The sequence below is a fragment of the Petromyzon marinus genome, chromosome 43 (assembly GCF_048934315.1).
Source record: "Petromyzon marinus isolate PM22_M1 ecotype Great Lakes invasive population chromosome 43, UKy_Petmar_22M1.pri1.0, whole genome shotgun sequence".
NCBI lineage: Eukaryota > Metazoa > Chordata > Hyperoartia > Petromyzontiformes > Petromyzontidae > Petromyzon > Petromyzon marinus.
The window spans coordinates 8,323,870-8,345,093 of record NC_133709.1 but is presented as its reverse complement, the minus strand read 5'-3'; the positions used below and the strand labels follow the sequence as shown (position 1 = coordinate 8,345,093).

Here is a 21,224-nt window from a genome sequence, read left to right as displayed (position 1 = left end):
GTATATGAACCTTATGGCGAGACCCCGGGGTCCCATAAGCCCACGGCTCTCGCATGAACTGCGTTGCGACGTCATTTTATATCTGTTGAAGGCGAACATTACGGCAATCTTCCTCTCGACGAGCTCGATACGATGTGCTAATCAAAATTTCGCTTGTTCACCTCTTCTGCGCATTCGTCCTCGCCAAGTGATAAATAAATTAATGGAAACCGACACACCTGATGACGACCGTTTGTGTTATGGTCGAAACGTCGTGAGAATTTTTTATTGTTTTATATATATTTTTATTATTTTATTGTTTCCCTTCAACGTGACTTTACCGAAAGAGCTAAGAATATGATTTAGACTTCTGTTTATTCGGGACCCCGGGGTCCCGCCATAAGGTTAATTTGTTATTTTAAGGCCACATAGATTATTCAGATTATTTTGCCGCTATACATTTTCACGTAACATGCTACCTTGTTGAGCTATCGTTTCTCGCCAGGTCGCTTCTGAAAAATAACTTAATAGCTCATTGGGTTTTTTACCAACTGAGGGGGGCGGGGCTACGGGTTGGAGAGGGGGCGAGGCCTGGGGAGAAAGGGGGCGAGGCCTGGGGAGAAAGGGGGCGAGGCCTGGGGAGAAAGGGGGCGAGGCCTGGGGAGAAAGGGGGCGAGGCCTGGGGAGAAAGGGGGCGAGGCCTGGGGAGAAAGGGGGCGAGGCCTGGGGAGAAAGGGGGCGAGGCCTGGGGAGAAAGGGGGCGAGGCCTGGGGAGAAAGGAGGCGAGGCCTGGGGAGAAAGGGGGCGAGGCCTGGGGAGAAGGGGGGTGGGGCTACGGGAGGTCGCGGGATCGTCGTTCCGGGGGGGGGGGCGGGGTTTGTGGCAACACGACGAGGAGGAGGCGGCGGGAAAACGCGGCGTGTGTTGCTGCCGAGGGGATAAACTGCGGCCTCCGCCGGGGTTCAAAGCGACTCGTGGGGCAGGGACGGGAAGCGGCGCGAGGAGGAGGACGCGCGTGCTTCCCTCGGGGAAGCGGCGGTGGGGAGGGGTGCAGCGAGTAGAGAGACAACAAGGGGAGTCCTCCTCGTCGCCGCGGTGCCATTGAGTTAGAACATGGCGGGCGTTTCGCGCGGAGTTTGCGACGCCTCCGCCTCGTCTCCTCCTGCCCCGGCCGTGCTCAGGTCGGCGAGCCCGAGGGCCCGCGGCGAGATGTGGGCCAATTGGAACCACGTGTTCGTGTTCGACCGCAGGACGAGCGGAGGTGACGGCAGCGAGAGAGTCTTGGACATGACCGGGGTGAAGCTCTTCGGGGACTTCAGGAGTCTCGTGGCGCAGGTGAAAGGAGGACGCGGGCACACAACGGGGGTGGGAGAGAGAGAGTGGAGAGAGGATGTTTGTTGATAAGGGAAGAGGAGAGGAGAGAGAGAGAGTTTGACATGAGCGAGGGTTGGGACGTTGTGCCCCCCCCTTGTTCACTTGGGTTGCGAGGGGATAACTTTGGTGAAGCTCTTGAGAGGTCTCCGTGAGCTTCTTGGGGCTGGTGACGGGAGACATGAGGAGTGAGTGAGGAGGAGGAGGAGGTGGGAGAGAAAGTACGTTGCGTCTTGTCACCGGAGATGGGACGGAGTGACGGGAGTCTGAAGCTCTTCTGTTGGGCGGAGGGGCGTGGATTTTTTTTGGGGTGAGATTCCTCAGAGAGAGAGAAAAAAAAGTTGAGTCTGGCGGAGCTGGTGGTGGTGGGGACGAGATGAGTTACCCGGGGTAGAATGGGGAGTTGGGGTGCCAAGTCTCCCGGCTCGGTTGAGAGTAACGGTGGTGAATATTGGGAAGTGGTACGCAGCGTAGAACCGCTGCAGATACGATCTTGTGTGTTTATAGTTTACAGAACAAAACCGTCATTCTATTCACCGAGTGTAGAGGGGGTGGTGGAGAGGGTGTGTGTTTGTGTGTGTGTGTCAGGAACCACCGTTCTAGAAAGTTCAGTGGCAGCCCTGGATCCCGTGGCAGGTGAGACGAGAGGAGGAGGGAAGGGAGTCTGTGGTGTTTGTCACCTTGGGGGTGATGCTCCTCAGAGCCACAGAGAGGAACATAGATCAGTCGACTTGTGGCGCTGGTGAGAGGGGAGATGGGATGCAGTGTGCAGGGTGGTCCAGGTGTCTTGTGACCCCCGCCCCCCCCCACCCAATTAATTGACCCCGAACATTGTTTTTCCTTTGAATAGTCATTTCTGTTTTAAACAAACCTTCGAAGAAAATATAAAGTTTTAGAGACTTTAACGGTTGGTCACAAAACATCTGGACCAGTCTGTACAGAAGAGGGGGATATGTGAGGGAGGAGGAGCAGGCAGAGAAGAGGGTGTCAGCTGTTGCTGGAGAAGGTATGTAGGTCAGTGGTCTTCATTGAAAGGCCCGCGGGCCATTGGCGACCCCTGGTGGCCTTGAGTGCGGCCCCTAGTGGCCTAGAGTGCGGCCCCTAGTGGCCTTGAGTGCGGCCCCTAGTGGCCTTGAGTGCGGCCCCTAGTGGCCTTGAGTGCGGCCCCTAGTGGCCTAGAGTGCGGCCCCTAGTGGCCTTCAGTGCGGCCCCTAGTGGCCTAGAGTGCGGCCCCTAGTGGCCTAGAGTGCGGCCCCTAGTGGCCTTGAGTGCGGCCCCTAGTGGCCTTGAGTGCGGCCCCTAGTGGCCTTGAGTGCGGCCCCTAGTGGCCTTGAGTGCGGCCCCTAGTGGCCTTGAGTGCGGCCCCTAGTGGCCTTGAGTGCGGCCCCTGACATGTGGCTCCCGACAATACACAACATGTCAAAACACCCCCCCCCTCACCCCATCATAGTGCTGTCAAACTCCCAATGCCATACATATATACAGAGTGGCATGAATGTACAGATTCACCAACTAATGCATACCTACAGTTCACACGTACATACACGTGTACAAGATTCTTGGCATGGCCCTGGCAGGCCCGTTACTGCGTTACCAAAGTTTTATAAACGTCATTAGAGAGTTCTGGGGAATCGTGAAGCTGTTGACAGGGGTCCTTCACAATTCCTGCCTCTTTAGCGTGCACCCTGATGCATTGTTTAGGGCCCTCGCTTCTTTAGCTATCGTGTCCGGAGGGAGGTTATGGTTTATGATTAGAGGTTTTTATTGGGTTTAATGTTAGGGGTTGGAGTTAGTGTCACTGTTAGGAGTTATGGTTTAGTGTTTTTGGATTAGTGTTAGAGGTTCGGGTTATGGTTAGGTGTAAGGGTTACTGTTAGGTGTTGAGTTTAGTTTAGGATTTAAGTGTTATGACAAGCGTTTGAGTTTATGCTTAGGGTTATAAACGGGAGTACCTAAGACCTATCTACGGAGTGAGAGAGACGAGCATTAAGGTCTTCAGAGAGTTCCAGAAACCCCCATCTTCAGAAGATAGGAGGAGAGGAATAGAGGATACGGGAGAGAGAGCAGGGTCCCGTTTCGTGGGCAGCATAGCACAGGGGAATAGACATAGGGTAAGAGATGGGGGAGGAGGGGAGCAGACGACTACACCACGTGTGCTATTGTCATTTGTGATGTATCTTTAGGTCTGCACATAGCCCTCACTGACATAAATATTTCCAGCTGTACGTGACCCCCCTAACTAATGCCTGTTGTGTGCAATGCAAACATCGCCGTGCTGTGTCCATGATTGACGGTTTGCATCTCCACGCTCCGCCCGTCTCCAACTAGGTCGGAGTAGTGCAGAGATGTACGGTGATAAAAGCTGGAGATGTTATGGCCTGAGTTCAGCAGAGACATGGCATAGAGATGTGTGGAGAGAGCAAAGCTTTGAAGATGGAGATACACATCATCCAAGTAATAATCCATTAGATAAGCAGAGTAGTAGCATTGGACAGCATAAAGTATGTGTTTTATGGCAGGACATAGAATTCCTTTTGTGAATGCTTTCCCACATCTAATATTTAGTTTTTATCGTCTCCTGAATTAAATATTAGATCAAGGATTTCGCTGTATTCATTGTTTCATGCACATTTCTATTTAGGTATCATATTGGAATCGGTGTGAATCGTTAATTATTACTGTACAGTACATGTGTAGCCTAAAACGTCCACTGAGCAGCAGGGGACAATGCTTTGGTAACTGCTCAACAGAAGTTACCAGGTGCCTGCACCTTGAGTGAAGCCTTGGGCCGATTGCAAAATGTCTTAAGTGGTGAGCTCTCTGAACTCCGGGTCACCTTGCCCCCCTCCTAAGGTGACAGACACCTCTATGATTTCTCAACTGTGTTATCGGCATCCTGACGCGAGACAAAGGATGCATTCATTAGAAGAAAGATAGTGCATAATGCGTAGTGTTCCCTTACCAGTCAAAGTTATATACTTCAAAATGTCAGAGCTGGAATTTAACAAAATGAAATACAAACCAAATTTCTCATTTTAGTTTTTTTGTGTGTGCTGTATTGGTGACCGGCCTGAGACCAAAGTGTTTTCTCGAGAACCCAGTTTATTCACAACTAAGTCTTATGTGAGTGTAGTCCACAGCCAGGATGCTCGCCCACGCATTTATCATCAGCCATGTGGACTACTAAAACATAATCTTTGACTGTGCCACTGCTGTGCACCTCCATCCACTCTGGTCAGTGCTAAATACAGCAGTCTGATAGTTGGGAAGCAGAAATTTGATTTGGTCACGACTTCGATATGAGATGTGCGACACTGGCTACCTATTAAACACAGGATTGCTTACACACTATGCCTACTCGTCTCCAAGAGTCTGCATACATCCACTCCATCCTATCTCGCCAATCAGCGCGTGCCGGTCTCAACAGACCCACATGGACGGCGTGTTCGATCCGCAGCCCACTGATCTGCTGTATCCTCATGTGAACCTTGTGTGATACAGCCAGCGTAGTTTCGGGGTCTCCTGCCCGAAGACCTGGAACGAGTTACCAGCGCATGTTTGGGATAAATCCTTGAACCTGAGCCAGTTTTGCAATTGACAAAAAAACAACGTTGTTCCAAAGAGCTTACATCTGTGATTGGTGCGCATTCCTGATGGACTGGACTAATGTTTGGTTGTTGCTGATACTGTACTCGCGTACCGTGAATCTCCCTTGTTTAATAGCCGGGCAACTGGATAAATGGGATCATCTATGTAACAAATCAAAAATAAACTTAAACTTAATCTGAGCCACCCGGCACAGCTTTTTGTTTACATTTGTTCATAGTGAACAGAGAAAATCCCATTGTGGACTGGTTTCCGCAGCGGCACTTTCACAATGTAGGAAACTGATGTCGAGATTTATTTGTTTTGTGCCCTGGCGAGTGGACTGGTGAGTGAATTGTCAAGATTCTTGCACCAGCACCACGGTGGTTACCGTGCAGCACTGTGTTTCGTGTGATCTTGTTTTGCCCGCGCATGCATCCATTATGTCTCTAATCCACTACTTCAGAGGTTGGAGTTGGTGGATCACTCGGAGATTACTGTGTGCAGAGACTCCTGACCTACTGTGTCACAGGATAGCCAGGAGATGGCAGTGCAGCACAGCAAGCTGGTTGCTCATCTTTCTCATCCTCAGGATGGATTCCAGAAACACACCCCGTCTTAAGCAGGTCACTCTTGTAAATGAGACTGTCCTCTTGTCTTGAGTTCTCACCTGGTTAAACAAATAAACTTGGAACTTCAAAATCCATCATTGGACTGCATTTATAAGATTTGAAGTTTTTTTCGTGACTACAGGGATCCATACTCTTTGGTTCTTTCGGTAAAGTCACGTAGGTATAAAATAAATTAAATTAAATCACGACGTTTCTGGCGCAACACAAGCGTTCGTCATCAGGTGGGACAACCACAGCAAGAAACAATTACTGAAGTGGGCAAATGGGTTGCTGTAACAAGAGCCTATATAGGCAAGAGAGGGAGGAGGAGCCAGGGAGGAGAGATAGATAATCCCTCGAGTGAGCAGCACTACTCTCCCCCTACCCCACACCCCCCTCTCTATCTCTCCTCCCTGGCTCCTCCCCCCTCTCTATCTTTCCTCCCTGGCTCCTCCCCCCTCTCTTACCTATATAGCCTCTTGTTACAGCAGCCCTTTTTCCCACTTCAGCAATTGTTTCTATTTGTGGTTGTCCCACCTGATGACGGACACTTGTGTTGCGCCCGAAACGTCGTGATTTAATTTATTTCATGTTATATCTACGTGACTTTACCGAAAGAACCAAAGAGTGCATTTATAAGCTTCCTTGCCCATGCTTCCCGCCTTCACAAACCGGCACTTGCTGGTGTGGTGAAGTATGCTCAAAAACTCCATGACCCATTCAGCACGGAGGAGACCCTCATCTAGCAGCGGATTGACAAAAGGGCTGTACATGTCCATACATGTATCTTTATTATGGTAATGTTGACATTTTGACCATGGCATTGTCTCATTTGTGGAACTGCCAAGCTGAGTGGCCGTGACAGCTTCAAGTGCTTGAATGCGGAGACTTCGGTCCGGACCACCGCTGTAAATGTTTGTGTGTGCATATTTTCCAGCTCTTCCACATCGGGAGTGAAGACAGCTTCGTCATCACAACCACGAGCAGGAAAGAGATCAAGGATGACAAGTCCTTTGGTGAGTCAAGATCGGAATGCAGGAGATCGTTTTTGCTGCGCATACTACGGCTCAATCCCATTGACCTTCCGCCCCCAGCGATCTGGTGCGTTGTCATGTTTCAGGGTCGTGATGTGAATCCAGAGTCGATCATGTTTGGTCTTCTCTTATATTCCGCATGGTATGCGCACCCTCGGTGTGTAACTACCCAGAGGAGAAGAAGAAAGTATACTGTGATCATATATGGGTGCCACCGTGACTAAACTCCAAGGATTATAATGTTCATTGGGTGATCTAAATGCAAACATTGAAAAGAAAAATGAAGAGAAGTTAAACGGGAGGGGGGGTTTGTTGTGTATATATAGGTGTTATGAAAATTGATGAAAATAATGAAAATTAAATGAAATTAGAGATTTGCATAATTTATCCGAAATAATTATGCGCATAAATTATGCTGATTTGAGAGATAATCGTATTAATTTATGTGAGTGGGCATGGTTATGATAATGCAGGTCGTTATGGATTATCAGGTCGAGCCTCGGTGACGAGGATTGTGTTATGAATTGGAATAACGCAATTAATCGTATGCAGTGACGCAGGCGTTGTGAGCGTGAATGAGAGAGTCGATTCGACTCTGCTCTTGAATTCTGTATTATCGATAAGGATACGATTACTCTCGATTGAACATTATGAATTATGTGTGTTATGGATTATGTGTGGTGATAGTGTGCTTATGATAGGTCCCCAGGATTCAGATCTCATACGCAGAACAATATGCAGAATTTCAGGAAGAATCACACACAAACCTTCTGCTTTAATCAATTTTATTTCTAGCTAACTTTAATTTTTGGATAATATGAAAACTCAATCTCGGGATTTTGGAATTTCAACACAGCGTTAACATGATACCATCACGATTGCGTTGTTTCACCTCGATAGCGGCACCTGTGGTTAATTCCCGACGCGTAACGCAATCGATCGGTTGTTGAGAGAGAGATTAAAAACAAACGAACTATTCTATCAAAATCTTAAGCTTATAATATGCAAACTCGTATTATTGAATGATTACACAACACGGCACTCGGTCTTTGATTCGTATCCAATTCTTAACACATTCTGATATGCGAAATTATTATGCTTGAAATCGTCAGCACAGTACCACGGCGATGTTCGTTCATTGATTCATCAACGATTATGCAATTAAAGTGTTCGACTGAAATAATTCTGATTGCCTCATCCACGTAACTCAATGGGTGGCGATGTTTTTCGTTATCAGCTAATAGTTGACGCAGTTATCATGAGTCTTGTATGTTTAATGGGAGGGTTGTTGATTTCTTGCGTTGAGTAAACGCCTAGGTTGATTTCCTTGTAAAAAAATGTTTGTTCGTTGTGTAGCGGTGGGGGAGTGAGGAGGGAGTGTGGGGGAGGGGCATACGAACGACTGCCAGTTTCTGTCCACCGCTGGCTGGATGAGTCAGCACGACGCTCGCCGTCGTCGCGCCGATGGGTGTTGAGCGCGGGGCCGCTTCCCTCTCAGCCCTGGTGACGCGAAGTTGCGCGCTGTAGCATGCTGGTGGCACGCTGTTGGCACGCGCTGGTGCTGGTGGCACGCTGGTGGCGCGCTGTTGGCACGCGCTGGTGCTGATGCTGGTGCTGATGGCACGCTGGTGACGTGCGCTCCCTCTCCTTGAAGAGGCGCGAACGCGCCCGTGCTGGTTCGCTGATAGCAGTTTCTCTCCACTGCTGGCTGAGCTGCTGCACGCTCTTGCTTGGCGTTGCTGGCCGCGCTCGTTCTCCTTGAAGATGCGCGAACGCGCCCGTGCTGATTCGCTGACAGCAGTTTCCTCCACTGCTGGATGAGCTGCGCCGGTGCACGCTCTTTCCGCTGCTGTAGTATCTGACGCTGCGCTCGCGGGCGACAGGTCAAGTTTTTCTTCTGCTGAGTGAGCCGAGTCGCACGCGCTCTCTTTGTTGAGGTTGTTGGCGGCTCTCTGACAGCAGGTTTCCTCCACTGCTGTATGACTCAAGTCGCACGCGCTTGGTCACTGGTTTACTGAAGTTGTTGGCGGCTGCTCGTGCTTTTCCGCTGCTGGTTGAGCCACGTTGCACGTGCTTTCTTTGTGGAGATGCTCGAGCGCTCTCAGCGCTTATTCGCTGATACTTTGTTGGCGGCTGGCCAAGCTTTTTCTTCAGTTGAGTGAGTTGAGTCGCACGTGCTCTCTCTGTTGAAGTGCGCGAACGCGCCCGTGCTGGTTCGCTGACAGCAGGTTTCCTCCACTGCTGTATGACTCACTTTTGTTGATACATCGCGACTCAGCGATCCTCGCTACTCAGCGAGGCTCGGAGCCAGCCGCTCCATGCGACTGCTCGTCCTGTGGACGTCTTGACTCGCTGATCTGTCTTGACTCTTGACTTAACTTCACTGACTTTTGAAAATGCGGCTGACCGTTATATTCAAAGACAATTCTCTCTGCGCAGTGGAAAAGGGGGGGGCGGGGTCTGTGTGTGTGAGTTCGTGTGTGTGTGTGTACAGATGGCTCCTGCGATAACGATCTGTTTGCCCTGGCGTGAAATTCCTCTCTCGCGCTCTTAGGGAGAGACAAAGGTGGTCGGGAGTACCTATCTCTTTATACTTTCGACTTTATATTTCTCAAATACAATTTGGTCCCATGTTCGCCAAGACTCGTGTTTGTAACTACGTCCTCCCAACACCCCTCTCGGGTTACCGAGGTTCGCATTGATATGATGGAGTTATTAGAAAGAAAAATAATTTTCATCCTGAGTTTAAGAGGTCCGTTTCCAGATTGTTGGAATCCATATCCCTTGGTTCTGTAAGGTTCTATAATGGAATATCGTTTAAGGTTAACACGTTATTATTAATGTTATATTGCAATTTTCTTTAAAACTTTGTTTGCCTGGTTGCCGTGTGTGGGGTGGGGTGTGTCTCTTCATCAAACCCGGCTGTCTTTTCCAGATGGCCCCTTGTGATAAGGTGTAATTCCTGCTTCTCCGCGCTGTGAGAGAGACAAAGGTGGTCGGGGTTGCTTGGGATATTGTTTAAACTCTTTCGTAAGTTTGCCCGTTCGCCTCATTCCTTCTCGATAACCTTTGATGTGACTCGGTATTTTGTCTCCAAGCTTTGTTTTAACAGTAAAAGTATTCAAGGTGAAAATCATTTGATAGTGAATTAATTATTGGATAATAATTCACTGATGTATCTGGTGGCCTGGTCTTGATTGGAGTGAGCGCGAGGACCGCTAACTTTAGCTTATTCTTGTTATTGCATTTTAAATTTGAACCGTTGTTTTAATGACAAAGGAAAAAAAAATATATGGTTTAACCCGTGGGCGTCCTCGTTTCTGGCTTGCGGAGGGCTTCCCTCTGCGTGACCTCCCTTAGGGCACATCAAACTCTTGTTCATCTGGAGATCTTCGCAGATAGCTGCTAACATCCTCGCCTCGAGAGTTTTATTATTTCTTTATTTTTTAATGGTCTGTTTATGATCAACATCTGTTTTTTTGTGTGCCTGGCTTACGGGTTTTATTGATTATTTTTTTTGTTTGTTGAAAAAAAAAATATATATATATACCGCAAATATTATTGTTAATATCAATTTTGGAAAAGGCTCATATACAACAGGTTGGAAACTTCCACTCGTCCAACTCGCTTATGAAGGCCATTGGGTCTACGAACTATCAGCAACACCAGTCCTACTGTTATCGACCGCCATATCCCAGCTGCTCCTGATGTTTCCATTTAATATCTCTGGGCATATCTTTTTCTCTGTAATCCTAGGGTTGCCATTACCTTTGCTGAATGCCTGTTTGGTGGAAATCTCCATTAAACAGGTTATTTTTTGGGGGGTTAGATCGTGTAAAAGTATTAATGTGTCGTTAAACCCGTCACCACCCGACGCAGCCAATTAGTAAGGTTTGTCACGTAAACAGCACAATTTGTTACTAGTACAGCACACCGTAGTGTTGGAGAGTAAATCTGCAACATTTACAATCTGGGTACGACTTTTCGCCAGTAATTACATCTAGCATCATCAGGCAACAGCCCGATTTGTGGAGAAATCCTGTTCTTAAATAGAGGGAAAGATGTGATGTCACTTTAGCCCCTCACGTGCCAGAGGAGGGGGGAATTAATGAATGCATATAAATTACAATGGGTATCCATGACTGATTGGGTTATTCATATATCCTAATCAATGTACATGATGCATGCACATTGTTCTTGTACATCCTGTCGTTTGTGTGTACGAAATTAGCGGGTAAATCCTTAACTGCTTTATGGTTGCTGCCTTCATATCCGCATCTCCAGTTTTCTTCAGCCTCCCACTCCCAGCCCCGCTCACTTCCCCACCCCCCGCCATGCTCACCCTTTAATCCCTTCTAGTAGCGCTTCACTTGGCAGCACTCCACTCCCTCTACCCCACACCCCCCTCTCTATCTCTCCTCCCTGGCTCCTCCCCCCTCTCTTACCTATATAGGCTCTTGTTACAGCAACCCTTTTGCCCACTTCAGCAATTGTTTCTTTTTGTGGTTGTCCCACCTGATGACGGACGCTTGTGTTGCGCCAGAAATGTCGTGATTTAATTTATTTTATTTTATACCTACGTGACTTTACCGAAATAACCGAAGAGTATGGATCCCTACCTGTTATTGTTTTTTCACAGATAATCAGCATCGACGTATGGTGTCCTATATAGACATGCAGTTAAACAGTGTATTACTTATTCTTGGTTCTTTCGGTAAAGTCACGTAGAAGGGAAACAATAAAATAATAACAATATAAAACAATAAAATTATCATGACGTTTCGACTGCAACACAAGCAATCATCATCAGGTGTGAAAACCACAGCAAGAAAATTTGAAAACGTGGCGGTTTTTTTTAACGTTAGCACCACGGAGAGCGATTTGGCAGTTATTCAGATGGACGAGTCCATCTATGTTCGGAAAAGAGGAGAGGGGGAGACGAAAATAATGGATGCGGTCTGAAAGCCACCGTAAGCGTGAACAATCAATTAAGACCCGAAATGGTTTATCAAATCCTTCCAATGATTGCTAAGCCAGAATCCATCTTCTCCGTTGAAATTGTCTCTGTGTTTGTATATGTGGATAGCCTCATAAACGAATCTCTCATGGTAGCCAGATGGCTTGCAAAGAACCTCTGTCTTGGAGAAGTCAATGTCATGTGAGCCTACTGAATACGTGACTTTACCGAAAGAACCAAGAATATGAATCCCTGCAGTCACGAAAGCTTTAATTCAGTGTATTACTTTATAATTGGTTTCAAAGCAGCACTAAGCCTGTAGCTATCCGGACGGTTAAAATTATTTTTATTTCTCTCAATGTCAAAACCAATTGAGTGTCCTTGTTGGCATGCGTGTTCTGCCACTGTCGACAGTTGTATTTGGGAGTATTTAATATTCCTTTGGTCTTCTTTTATCCTCTTGCTGATCATTCGTCCTCTCTGACTAACATAGCATTTGTCCTCAAGATGAGTGCATGCAAAAAGGAGAGGTCCTATGGAATGGACTGTCACTCGTGTGGATCATCTGTTTCAGTGATATCCCATGACTGATCTTAATAGAAACAAGAATTAAAGAAAAGTGAATGACATAAAACACCTTAGATCTGATCAACGGAATACAAAAGAAGTTGACACCAGGAAGAGAAGAAATACAAAGCGTTAGATGGAGAGAACGGAAGATTGTGATTAAAAGAAAGAGAAAAGTGGATGAATGATCGATATGAAAAGATGATCAACAATAACTCGTCAATGACACTGCGGCCTTTACTGATAAATATATGAACATCATTGCCCGAAACGTCATCAATTGTATATTTGAATTTTTAAGGACAGTGTTATTGACGAATGTGTTGTGCTTTTTGTTGATTGTGCTTGTGCACCAGTGCTAACGCAGCATCACCAAATAATGTGTTAAATGAGAAGACAGATAATCTGCATAAAACATTACAACCTGAAGGTGAATAGTATGATAAAAGAATTGACAAAGAAAGAGGTCTTGCAGTGTGAGTATGTGAGAAAGATGCCACAGGGGATATGCCCGATGCGATAAAGAAGGCATGGTGTAAGGATATTGGTGAATTAATTCTAGATTTAAAGCTTTCGTGACTGCTAGGATCCATACTCTTTAGTTCTATTGGGTAAAGTCACGTAGGTGAAATAAAATAACAAAAAATCACGACGTTTTGGCCACAACACAAGCGGCCTTCATCAGGTGAAGGGACGAGACTGTCTGGAGGACAGCACTGGAGTGAGAAAAGCCACGCTCAGATCACGACCTTTAAGCTGTGTGAGAAGAAAACAAAGCGCCTTGACAAAGGAATTAGCATATAATTTAGCATTGAAATGGCTCATTGAAATAGCTAAGTTAAAGTATACACATCCGCAGAGGTACCCCTTGACAAAGGAATTAGCATAGAATTTAGCATTGAAATAGCTGAGTGATTAGCTTGTAACTGGTCACAGAAATAGCTATGTTAAAGTCAGAGCATATACATTCACCGAGGCACCTAGTACCAATCAAACAGGAGAATTTAGCGAAACACAACTACGCTCAGACAGCGGACCTTTAAACGGTGTGCGAGCAAACAAGGTGTTCTGACAAAGAAATTAGCATAAAAATTAACATTTGATTGGCCGATTTTAGAAAAGAGGTGGTGTACGTGCCGGTGGACTTGCCGTTTGGCGCGGGGGGGAGGGGGAGTTTATCTATTGATGGTGTGAAAAGGGAATTTATAAGAGCTGCGAAAATTTGGGGTACCACTACTTGAAAAAATATACTGTACCATTGAAATTAGTTTAATGTTTAGTTCGATTTAGAACATCTTTCCAATAGTTGCTTAATTTGAAACCATCTTCTCGGTTGAAATTGTGTCTGTGTTTGTAGATCTGAATTGCTTCATGAACAAATCTCTGATAAAAGCCCGTGGGTTTGCAAAGAACCTTGGTATCGGAGAAAATTATATCGTGATCCCCCACAGCGTTGTAACAGTGATCAGCCATGGCAGAAGAATTCGTTTTGCTGTGTTTCAAATCTGATTTGTGCTCGCGAATTCGGTCAGAGACATGTCGCTTTATCTCCCCGATATAGCAATCACCGCAGGTACAACTCAATTTGTAAACCCCGGGGTACTGTAAGTCAGGAATGACATCCTTCACGGATGGGATCAGATCACGAATTTTGTGTACTGTATTGAACCGGACCTGGATCTTGTGTTTGTTTAGAATTTTGGAAATCTTTTTAGTAACGCCTGTTATATATGGAAGTGTGATGGTTTTGACCGGAGTATCAAGTGGTTGTTTCTGTATGGAGGGAGAAACAGCTTGGCGGATGGTACGGTCAGAGTAACCATTCCTTTTGAGGGCCAGGTGTACATGTTTTAATTCACTGGTCAGGTGGTGTTGGTCCGAAATGCAATGAGCCCTATGGTATAAAGTTTTGATGTGAGAATTCGACCTCCCTAATCGACCCACCTAAACGTTCCTCCTTAAAACCTTCTGCTGCAAGACCCCCAGGATTCTTAAAGAAGGCACCCCACTTCGACCCATTGTATCCACGATCAACTCCCCTACCTATAGACTAGCCCGTTTTCTGTCAGATACCTTGCTGCCTTTCACTGGCAAGACCGCCTCAGCAGTACTTAACTCAGCCCAATTGGTCTCTATGGTCAAAGACGTTGTACTGTCCCCTGACGATATCCTTGTCAGCTTCGATGTGGTCTCTTTGTTCACCAAGGTCCCAGTACCTGATACCATTGAAATAATTGAAAATTTGGTCCAACATGGACTAGACCCCGACACACCTGCACTGGTTAGGCACTGCCTCAACAATACCTACTTTACTTGGAATGGCTCCTTCTACAAACAGAATGAGGGTACCCTCATGGGATCCCCCTTATCACCAGTGATAGCCAATATTTTCATGGAGAAATTTGAATCAGACGCCATCCAGACTTCCACCCTCAGACCTTCCCTGTGGAAGAGATATGTGGATGACACTTTCGTCATTTGGCCACATGGCCTCCCAGCTCTGAACCTTTTCCTACACCACATCAATTCCAGACATCCCGCCATCAAATTCACCATGGAAGTGGAGAAAGATGGCAAGCTACCATTCTTAGATGTTCTGTTTGAGAGGAGACCTGATGGCTCATTGGGGCATTCTGTCTACAGGAAACCCACCCACACAGATTCCTACTTGAAACCTGATTCCCACCACCACCCAGCCCAAAATAATTCTCTCATCAAAACTTTATACCATAGGGCTCATTGCATTTCGGACCAACACCACCTGACCAGTGAATTAAAACACGTACACCTGGCCCTCAAAAGGAATGGTTACTCTGACCGTACCATCCGCCAAGCTGTTTCTCCCTCCATACAGAAACAACCACTTGATACTCCGGTCAAAACCATCACACTTCCATATATAGCAGGCGTTACTAAAAAGATTTCCAAAATTCTAAACAAACACAAGATCCAGGTCCGGTTCAATACAGTACACAAAATTCGTGATCTGATCCCATCCGTGAAGGATGTCATTCCTGACTTACAGTACCCCGGGGTTTACAAATTGAGTTGTACCTGCGGTGATTGCTATATCGGGGAGACAAAGCGACATGTCTCTGACCGAATTCGCGAGCACAAATCAGATTTGAAACACGGCAAAACGAATTCTTCTGCCGTGGCTGATCACTGTTACAACGCTGTGGGGGATCACGATATAATTTTCTCCGATACCAAGGTTCTTTGCAAACCCACGGGCTTTTATCAGAGCTTTGTTCATGAAGCAATTCAGATCTACAAACACAGACACAATTTCAACCGAGAAGATGGTTTCAAATTAAGCAACTATTGGAAAGATGTTCTAAATCGAACTAAACATTAAACTAGTTTCAATGGTACAATATATTTTTTCAAGTAGTGGTACCCCAAACTTTCGCAGCTCTTATAAATTCCCTTTTCACACCATCAATAGGTAAATTCCCCCTCCCCCCCCCCCCCCGCGCCAAACGGCAAGTCCACCGGCACGTACACCACCTCTTTTCTAAAATCGGCCAATCAAATGTTAATTTTTATGCTAATTTCTTTGTCAGAACACCTTGTTTGCTCGCACACAGTTTAAAGGTCCGCTGTCTGAGCGTAGTTGTGTTTCGGTAAATTCTCCTGTTCGATTGGTACTAGGTGCCTCGGTGAATGTATATGCTCTGACTTTAACATAGCTATTTCTGTGACCAGTTACAAGCTAATCACTCAGCTATTTCAATACTAAATTCTATGCTAATTCCTTTGTCAAGGGGTACCTCTGCGGATGTGTATACTTTAACTTAGCTATTTCAATGAGCCATTTCAATGCTAAATTATATGCTAATTCCTTTGTCAAGGCGCTTTGTTTTCTTCTCACACAGCTTAAAGGTCTTGATCTGAGCGTGGCTTTTCTCACTCCAGCGCTGTCCTCCAGACAGTCTCGTCCCTTCACCTGATGAAGGCCGCTTGTGTTGTGGCCAAAACGTCGTGATTTTTTGTTATTTTATTTTCACCTACGTGACTTTACCCAATAGAACCAAAGAGTATTGGTGAATTAGTCGAGAATACAAGAAGTAATATTAACCAATACTGTTCCAAAACCAAAACTAAAATGTTGCAAAGTCTCAAAGAGGGGGAAGTGATCAAAGCAAGAAATCATGACCACGAACATTGCGTCTCCTGACGATGAAGTCTGTACCGGACAGATGAAGGCTTTAGGACAGTTCGGAGTGGAGAGGATAATAGCGCTTTGTAATAAAATAAACAACACAAGGCATTAAAAGAATCAATCTTTTGTTACCTTGCCTAAGAAAAAGTAGGGACGATGACTGGCCGCATCGCAGAACAAATACGTCTTACGAGACTTATAACGGCGATGATGTTGAATATTATCGGCGTACAAATGAAACAGGAGCTGGCTAATGAAACTGGAAGAACAGAGGGAGATCGGAACAGGCTGAGGCAACATAAAGTACATTTTTATTGCTGTTGAAAAGTAGTTTTTGAAAGATCATGCGTGTTTAATGGATTATACAAAAACATTCGATAGTGAAATGCTAAGCATTTATAGAGTTTGCAAAGGCTGGGTATTTATGGGAAAGGCATAAGAATTGATTGTAATCTACAGGAACGAAAAGCAGCGGTGAGAATGGAAAACTCGACACTTTTGTCAAAAACACTGGCCTTAAAATTAAACACTATAAAATGAATGTTCATTTCCCGAAATGTCGCTTATTTAATATTGTTACATTTAGGGCAGTGTTATTGATGAATATGTTGAGGTATTAAAAAAAAATAAAGTTGTAGTGCGCTCAAACGGAGACTCAGACATACTCTTGGAGGCAACACATTATATTCATACCAACACACTAACACAAAGGGGTAACTGCCCCTTCACCAGATAATAACCTATGGTGATGGTCGACCAGGCTAACTACACTAACTGCACTGGGAGTAGCTACGATGGACGGGACCCCAGCTTGGGTCCAGGTCCCCGTGTTGGTGACTTGTCTTGGGACGTAGGGCGTAGAACATAGAGTCTTGAGGATAACAACAGCAGCCGGTCCCACTGGGGGCCCGGCTAATATTCTGTTTTGCGGGGCTCGATTCGCCCCTAGCCACGACCACCTTGAATCTTCGAGGATCTCCAACTGGGAACGTGATCACCCCAGCCCCTCTTTGGGGGTCCCGGGGTAGACACCTCCGGTCACGTGTCCTCCGGGGTCAATCAGAGTGCCATGGCCCCTTGAAACCCCGTTCCGAGGCCGGCACCCTCGTACCCTATCCTGTCAGGGCTGGCACTGCACGCAGCGCGTGGTGCCATCCATTGCTGCCAGTCAGTGCTTACTGAGCCCCGCTAGGGCTGGTACTGCATCGACCTTCAGTGGTGTTTGCGATGTCAATACATCGCGCGCCGTACCTCTTCCAGGCCGGCTTCACACAGTGACATCCACAGTGACATCCAACGATGTCACTACAAAGTGATTAGTGGGGTTCCCCAAAATTGTACAATTAAAACCACATATGAAGGATAAGCTTTGTCGACCGAGGTGATGAGGTCACAGGTCATGCCGTCCCCTCCCTGTCCGATGACGGCACTATGCTTTACGTCATCCGTCGTGTGACGTCTCATTGGGCGGCACGGAAACCAAAGTTATTGATTGCTTCCGAGGACAAAAATGTGTGGAAAGTGTTTTGATAATTAAAACAATATAAAATAACATGACAACCTGTGAATCAGCTATATTTGGTCTCAATGGAAATAACATGGTTCTTATTATTTGGGTCTTTCGGTAAAGCCACGTCGATAGAAAAAATAAGAACAATAAAATATAAAAAATAAAGACCCAAAGAATATGAATTCCTGCAGTCACGAAAGCTTTAAGTCAAGATTTAACATGGTTCTGTTAAGAAAACTGATACACTAGGGCGCACCATCACTGCAACAATGGGTAGCTTTTAGTTAAACCTATGGTGTAAGTTTCTTAAATTCTCCCACCTCTGTCCACCCAGCAGTACAAATGGGTACACCAGTCGCATGTGGTGGGTTAAAATGTGGGTACCCCCCAACTCTTCCAACCCGTCTGGCCAGCCTTGGACCGTAGGCCAAAAACACCCTCTAGAACTCTCTCTGGTGTCGGCCCTTCCGCCAGTAGTGTTGTGTGAAAGAAAAAACGCAGGGCTGCACCTCTTCCTTTCACCTTGTATTTCGAGGAAAGCGTCATGAAACCGGTCAGTGTGTGGAATCGGCAACCCCTGAATCGCGACGATGGAGCGCATTGTGGGGCGTGTGACATCGTCCCTCACTGCCACCGTTGGCCAGTTATCGGCGGTGCCGGTGACTGCGCCCCGACGTGTGTGCACGCACGTGTATGTGTGTGCACGCACGTGTATGTGTGTGCACGCACGTGTATGTGCGTGCACGCACGTGTATGTGTGTCACTCGTGCGTCCATGCGCCCGTTTCACGTGTGCTCCTCCCCCGTCCCCCCCCCCTGCAGAGCAGGGCGTGCTGGGCTGCCACGGTGACCTCACGCTCTACGTGCTCTCCTCCGTGGAGCAGGAGCTCCCTGCACAGGCGTGCGAGCGCATCGACTTTCTACCGCACTACGACACTCTGGTGAAGAGCGGCATGTACGAGTACTACGCCAGCGAGGGGCAGAACCCACTGCGTGAGTCGCCGCCTCCTGCTGCTGCTGTTGCTGCTGTCACTGTTTCTGCGGTTGCTACTGCTGTTCCTTCTGCTGTTGCTGCTATGGCTGCTCTTCTTGCTTAGGCTGTGGTTGATTAGCGCAGTTGGCTACGTTCGGTGCGAATGGAGTTCAACATGCATAGTGTTGCTGCTGCTGTTACTGCTTTTGCTGTTGCCGCTGCTACCGGTACTTTTGTTGCTTTTGCTGTTACTGATTCTGCTACTGTTGTCACAGTCACTTTTGATGGTTTTGGTGGTGCTGCTGCTGATGCTGCTGCTGCATACTGCTTTTTAAGACGCATTTTTTTTGCTGCGTTTAACACAAAAACAGCATTTTCCAGAGGTCACTGGGTGGCTCGAGGTCAGAGCATTGAACCGGCACTGCTGAGATCCTCTCTTTAAATATTGTAATGGGTTGATGGTCTCTGCATGGCCCCCAATACACACACAAAAAATCGCATACAATTTGATTCTGTACTGAATTTAGCTCAATTGGAGATCTGAGAATTAAAAATATTGCTTTGTCCATGCATCAAACAGTACTCTGTGACAGTGGGTGAGAAATTGCTGCCCCCTACTGTGTGGAACAAAATAACTCCACACGTTCGTTAATAACACCGCTTGTGTGTGCGGTGGCATAGTGGTTAGCTCGCTACAAACCCGGCGAGTTAGTTCGATTCCCGGCCACGGTTAACATCAGTGGCTGTTATCCGAGCCATTCCTGGGGTCATTCAAAGGGTGACACAACCTTAAATGAACACCTAGTGCAGTGTGCCAATATCACCACTGGGGAGACAAAGGACGAGTTGGCGTGCCCCCTTGGGTACCTTCAAAGATGCTCGCTAACCACACTTGCCCATATAGTCTGTATGGCTCTACGGAGGATCTGCCTTTGTGTGTATGTATATACATATACGCGTGTGTGCAGTGTGGGGAGCGGGTAGTGCAGTGGTTAGGGGCCATCCATTTAGTATGTGCGCAAACATCTGTCAAAACTTGACCCCTCCCTGTACGCACGCGTACTTTTTACACCTCCCCCCCCACCTGCATACATACGCTTAACGCATCCCTCCTCCAAGCCACCAGAAATGATCAAGGATGAATAATATTAACGTGTTTAAGCAAACAGGTAGTCCACCGCCCGCTGCATTAAAGAATTAAGTTGTGTACCTTGGCACCTCTCCCACATTCCTACTTCTCCCGGTAGTACTTGTTGTCTGACAGCTGAAGAAACTGAACTGTGGCTCATTTGAAGGCCAATGTAGACAAATTATTATCGAGGCTTCACCTCCCCCCACCCCCCCGTTTCCTATGCGTACGTACATTATCAGTAGACCCCTCATACGCAAGCGTACGCATTTGGGTTAACCCCCCCCTCCCCCCTCCATGCGTACGTACTAAATGAATGGCCCCTTAGTGCACTTGGCTATGAACCCAGCTACTACCCGAGTTCGATTCCCGCTCACGGCCAACGGCCGTGAAGATGATCTTAACCGGTCTTGGGCATCCCCGAGGTGCGGTACTCATTTTAGACTTGTCAACATCGTCACAAGAGAGACAAAGGCAGTCAGGCGTGATGCTGGCCACCCACCCCCTCGTGTGCTGTGTTGGCCTTCGTAGGTGTCCGCTAATAGCACTTGCCCCAACATTCTGTTAAAAGTTATATGGGGATCTTTGTTTTTGTCTTTTCTGTGCAGCGTACGCCTTCGCTGAGCTCATAGACAATGCTTTGGCGGCGACGGCAGGAAATGCAGTGAGGGAGATAGTCGTCCGCCTGGTAAGAGGGACGTGATGCATCATTTCATACAAAGGCTTGCACGACCAACATCACTATTCTCAATTGGATTATTTTGGGTTAGATTGTGTGGTTATGTCAATCAGGGCTGTGCACCCTCTACCACCTGACACAGGCAAGCAATTCGAGTTGTCACATGGGAAAACTTGCTAGTTGGTTTAGTTTTTCAGTAGACCAGTTTCGTTAAAAGGAAGCAAATTATATTGGCAATTTTGTTTGACGTTTCGCTGGAGATAACAACCAGTGTCATCAGGTGTTTGCAAGAGTGACGCATTTTGGTGCCTCCACCCAGCTTAGAGGACATAGACAAAGTTATTCGCTAGCCCATTTAATCGCTCGGCAAGACAAGAGACAAAAATATGTTCCATTCACCAACCCGCACTGACCGGTGTGGTGAAGTATGGTCAACCGTCTGCCCTCCAACCTCAACCCCCCCATGATTGGCACTCCTATGTACGACTTATGGAAACTATATGGTCATGTTACAAATAGGGTAAAGGGCCGATTAAACCGCACATGAGACAGGAAATTGAGAAACATTGCAAACAAGAACGTGAAAATTAGACGTTAAAGAATGGCTTTTTGAATGCGACCATGTGACATGGGTGGGAGGGCTGGGCTAAGCTGGGCTTTAGCAG

General features: G+C 46.8%; 1 protein-coding gene across 1 annotated transcript in view; it reads left to right on the top strand.

The window, feature by feature from the left end:
* Positions 1 to 851: 851 nt before the first annotated feature.
* Positions 852 to 21,224, top strand: part of SMCHD1 (structural maintenance of chromosomes flexible hinge domain containing 1) — a 106,516-nt gene continuing 86,143 nt past the window's right edge. The window contains exons 1-4 of the mRNA XM_032970353.2: positions 852 to 1,314; positions 6,484 to 6,562; positions 18,601 to 18,771; positions 20,489 to 20,568. Coding sequence (XP_032826244.1) covers positions 1,093 to 1,314; positions 6,484 to 6,562; positions 18,601 to 18,771; positions 20,489 to 20,568 — 552 coding nt within the window. The 5' untranslated portion in view covers positions 852 to 1,092. The remainder of the gene's footprint in view (positions 1,315 to 6,483; positions 6,563 to 18,600; positions 18,772 to 20,488; positions 20,569 to 21,224) is intronic.